Source organism: Benincasa hispida, chromosome 12, assembly GCF_009727055.1.
Source record: "Benincasa hispida cultivar B227 chromosome 12, ASM972705v1, whole genome shotgun sequence".
NCBI classification, from domain to species: Eukaryota; Viridiplantae; Streptophyta; class Magnoliopsida; order Cucurbitales; family Cucurbitaceae; genus Benincasa; species Benincasa hispida.
Genome location: NC_052360.1, coordinates 934,241 through 939,495, shown reverse-complemented (window position 1 = coordinate 939,495; position 5,255 = coordinate 934,241). Strand labels below are relative to the sequence as shown.

The 5,255-nt window shown below is 28.7% G+C and overlaps 1 protein-coding gene across 1 annotated transcript in view; it reads left to right on the top strand.

Moving 5' to 3' along the window:
* The window catches only part of LOC120092611 (probable receptor-like protein kinase At1g33260), a 2,041-nt gene extending 1,675 nt beyond the window's left edge, over positions 1-366 (top strand). The window contains 1 exon segment of the mRNA XM_039050752.1: positions 1-366. This exon segment is cut by the window's left edge and continues 12 nt beyond it. Coding sequence (XP_038906680.1) covers positions 1-39 — 39 coding nt within the window. The 3' untranslated portion in view covers positions 40-366.
* The last annotated feature ends 4,889 nt before the right edge of the window (positions 367-5,255 follow it).

Here is a 5,255-nt window from a genome sequence, read left to right as displayed (position 1 = left end):
AAACGTGGCAGTAAATTATTGGATGGGGGGAGATGGTAAAAAAAAAAAAAAAGAATGTAGATTATGTAAAAATGGGTTTTGAGGGTTTTATTTTTATTTTATTTTATTTTTGAATGGGAAGAATGTTTGTTTGTTTGTTTGTGTTTTTTGAAAAAAAGAAAATAGAAGTAAATTGTACTTAAAAAAGAAAAAAGAAAAAAGAAAAAAGAGAAGTAAAACGTGGTGGATGGTGTACACGTTGCCATCACCGACGATGACTTGTTGTCCATAACAGCAATTATTTTGTAAACAGATTTGGAATTATGTGGCTGCCAATTGTGGGCCCCAGTTCTATATATTACATCAACATTCAAATTCATATTTCTATGGCTACATCTTTATGTCGCACCAATTTTTTTTAGCATGCAAACAAAATAAATAAAATAACACATTTGGTTTGTAATTTTTGAGTCTGCTCTAATTAGTTTGAAATTACGATCTCAATTTTTCTTTTAATTCCATTTACCCTTTTAATTTAGATTATTCATTAAAAGCGCATTTATATCGTATTAGTTAATTCAAAATAATTTAAAATTTTATAATGAATTAAGTTTTATTAAAATAAAATTAAATTTTTACTTCAAAATATTTTTAATTAATTAATAGACATTAATATTATTGATTGCAAGTGAGTATTGAATGAAGAAAAAATTTCCATTAATGGCTGGTTTGAAATCTCATATTTTGAGGAATTTTAAGTAATAATGGATTTCAATTTATAACAAATTTCAAATGAATTCGGTTGTTTATTACTGCAAGAAAAAAAATTATTTTAAAATCCGACATCATTTTAAATGTTATTTTTACTTTTAAAAAAATTCGGATTTTTAGTTGGATTTTGTCGGATTTCATAGGATTTAAAAGTAAATTACTAATTTAACTTTGCAATATTTTAATTTTCAATCAACACATCATACTTAAAAAAATCTATATTAGCATATTCTTAATTTTCTTTTCTTTTTCTTTCATCATCCAAATTCAAAATTTTAAATATGTTCATTTCAAAACATTCTCGTTCCAAATGAAGTAATTAATTCAAAATCATTTCTCAGATTTCAAATCACAGAATTTCATATCATTTCTTAAACTTTCTTGAATCTAAATGGAGGGTAAAAGTGTAAATTTTAAAACCTAATTATCAAATTGAAACAAAACTAAATTTAAAATGTAAAGTTGTAATATTTTAGAATATAGATACTGAATCAAAACGAAATTCAAGATTTAAGAAATGTAACGATTTGAAATTTAGAGACTAAATGAAAGTAGACTCAAAATTTAGGGATAAAAAAATTTATAATAGGGAAAGAAAGAAAGGATGCAATAGTAGTGAATGGTTTTGGTTGGGTTGTTTAAATAATAAAGAACCTCTTAAATTGAGAGGGACGGACTGTCTTACCTCTCGGGGCTTACTTAACCTCCCCTTCACGGTGGAAGAATTGAGTTTATTATGACAGACTTGCATGTACATATTAACAACATCTTTGACATTTACACATTTCCAATATAATGTAAATTTTTGTGAATATTAGGAAGTAAATCAAGCATATCTATCAAGATTAGTGGTCGATCCACATTTTTGTTCAAGAATTTAGTTTAAAGCTTCACAAAAATATCAAAATTACGATTCGTGAACTTTCAATCACTACAACAAACAAAAAAAAAAAAAAAAAAAAACCCACTTCTAGTGGGCATAAAACACGTTGTTAAAGGTCAAAAAGCGCCACCAAAAGTATTAGCAATGTTGAGACATGTGTCGCTAAGAATACCACTATAGCCACATAGCTAAAAGATTTTAGTGACATATTCATTGTGTGCTGCTAAAGACAACTTTTACTTATGCGTACGTATTACTAAAAACTCACTTTTAGCAATGTGTTATTTGTCTCTATTTATTTTATACAGTGACGTTGCAAGTTTGTCACTGAAAGTTAAGTTTTAGTACCATATAAGACTGTTGCTCAAAGTGGATCAATAGTCATTGCAAGTATCTTTTGCAACACATGTAAGCGTCGGTAAAAGTATTTCATAATTAAAAAATCAATATATAAACTTTCTATCACTAGTATAAAAATAAATTAAAATATCAGTCGAAAATTGACATTATATGGATACTGATTGACATTGAAGAAAACTAACTAACAATGTTTATACAAATATAATAAAAGTAATATGAGATTTGTATACATAACTTAAATTTCCACAAACATAACAATTAACTAATTTACTTCACTACTACAGAAATAGTATTTCTTGACTTTTTCAAATGTCAAGAATCACTTTTCTTAACACTTTAAAAAACGTTAAGGAAGCCAGTGTCAAGAATGTTGATTTTCTTGAGGTTTTAAAAACATCAAGAAAAGTGACACTTGATATTTAAAAAACGTCAAGAAACACTAATACTTGACATGTTTGAAATGTAAAAAATATGAGCGTTCTTGACATGGAAAAAACGTTACGTTTTTTTTTCTTTTTTTTTTTTTTAAACTTGACAATGAAAAAACATCAAGATATATCCTACTTGACATGTTAGAAATGTGAATAATATGAGAGTTCTTGACTTGTTAAACATGTCAAGAATATCTATAATCTTGACAAGGAAAAAACATCAAGAAATTTGCTTGTGATTTTTTTTAGAAAAATCTACATGTTGACGTTTTTACCTATAATTGCTCCTGTATTTTGATCCAATAACCACATTTGTATATATACGACATACATTCATCAATCAAATAAACAATACACACATTTTTAATCTTATATATCAACCAAATTTCCACCAATATCTTTTTATAAAAACTTCATTTCATTAACATTGTCAATAGTACAACCTAAGGAACATAATTCTAACAGTCAACCCATATGGACACTTCCAAAACAATATGAGGAACATAATTCTAATAGTCAACCTAATCTGAACAGTTTCAAAAAATACATTTCCAAAGCTTCTATCAAAACTATCCATCTACCCACATAACAACTATCACATATACCAATCCAAAACCATCTTCCCCTCCCCACCGCATGTTACACCTATATGGATATGAAGTAAATTCAGGAACATACACATTCAAAATGACCAAATTGTACTCACCCATGATCACATGTCGCAACCCAAAAATTCAGCCAACTCTATCCACACTTCGTCTAACTTGATTTGTGAGTACGGGTTCCTTGTATCAATCATAAACATAAAGGCCAAATATTATAATAGATTCTATTTTTTCCTATGCTATTTGAAATGTCGAAATAACGTAATATAACAAACTAAGATGGCAATGCTTCTTTTGGTCACAATATCCCTCATATATCTCATGACGTAGTATCCACATTCGATGTTCCCAACTTGTAGAGGACACTACAGTGAAAAACCAGTAAATAAGAATGAAGTAATCCTTATGCACTAGATGTCTACTTAATATGATGAATAAGTAATCATTGTTAATTTATACTTGACTTTACTGTTCTTTATAAGGTTTGCTTCTGGATTTTTTTAATATTCTTTTGAGATTGAAACATTGCAATTTCCTTATTTGTCAAGAAATAACCACAAATTCTAAAATAAAGTACACTTTAAAACAAACACCACAAATGAAAAAAAGTTAACTTAGGCATTCTACAGAAATTGAGCTCATTAGTAGTGGGCAAAATTTTCTTTAAGGTTTTGAGTAGTTCTGAAAAACTAGTATCACTCCATCCATATCTAACTTTTAAATTATACAATTTGACTAATGTAGACAACTTAGTGTATTTTTTGCATCCTTCGTATAATGGTTTTCATCATCATTAAGCAACTTCTCAAATCCATTCGGATCACTACTACAAAAACAGTATTTCTTGACTTTTTTAAATGTCAAGAATGACTTACGTCAAGAATGACTTTTCTTGACATTTTAAAAAACGTCAAGGAAGCTAGTATCAAGAATGTCGATTTTCTTGACGTTTTAAAAACGCCAAGAAAAGTGACACTTGACATTTAAAAAAGTCAAGAAATACAGACACTTGACATGTTTGAAATGTCAAGAATATGCACATTCTTGAAAAGAAAAAAAGTCAAGAAATTTTGTGAACTTGACATTTAAAAAACGTCAAGAAACACAGACACTTGAAAATTTTGAAATGAAGAATATGGACATTCTTGACAAGAAAAAACGTCAAGAAATTTTGTGAACTTGACATTTAAAAAAGTCAAGAAATTTGCTTGTGATTTTTTAGAAAAATCTACAATGTTGACTTTTTTTTACCTATAATTGCTCCTATATGGATATGAAGTAAATCCAGAAATTGATTAGCCAGAACAAACACATCCAAAATGATCAACCACGATCACATGTAGCAACCTAAAAATTTAGCCAACTCTATCTGCACCTCACCTAACTCGATTTGTGAGTACGATTTCCTTGTATCAATCTATAAACATAAAAGCCAAATATTATAATGGATTCTATTTTTCTTTATGCTATTTGAAATGTCGAAATAACGATAACATACCAAATCTAAGATGAAAATGCTTCTTTTGGTCACAATATCCCTCATGACGTACTATCCACATTCGGTGCTCCCAATTTGTAAAGGACACTACAGAGAAAAAAACCAGTAAATAAGATTGAAGTAATCCTTACGCAGTAGATGTATATTTAATATGATGAATAAGTAGTTGTTGTTAATTTATACTTGCCTTTACTGTTCTCCATAAGGTTTGCTTCCGGCTTTTTTTAATATTCTTTTATGATTGAAACATCACGATTGCCCTATTTGTCAAGAAATAATCACAAATTATTTTAAAATAAAGTACACTTTAAAACAAATACTACAAATGAAAAAAGATTAACTTACGTGTCAGTTATATATCGTATATCTACCCGTGATGTTGTCCTTATTGAGTCTAGGTAGTACACAATATCTGAAAGAACTCTAAATCTAGATAACCAGTGAGCGGAAGTAGATCGTTCCAAAAACCATTGTGAAAGAACATAAACATTTACAGTCAAACAAATAGATTATGCATTAAGAATAAAATTACAACATGCTTCTTAATTAAAAACAAGGGATCGAGTAAATAATACATTTGACGAATCCTTTCTTCACGTATCCCTCAATCAAACTCGAATGCGTTGATCAGCACGAACGCAACGAGCAAACTCAACAAATAACATGAACTGGGAAAACCTCGATCACAACCGAGTTTAACTCGGTCCTCGATCCTCGATCAGAACTGG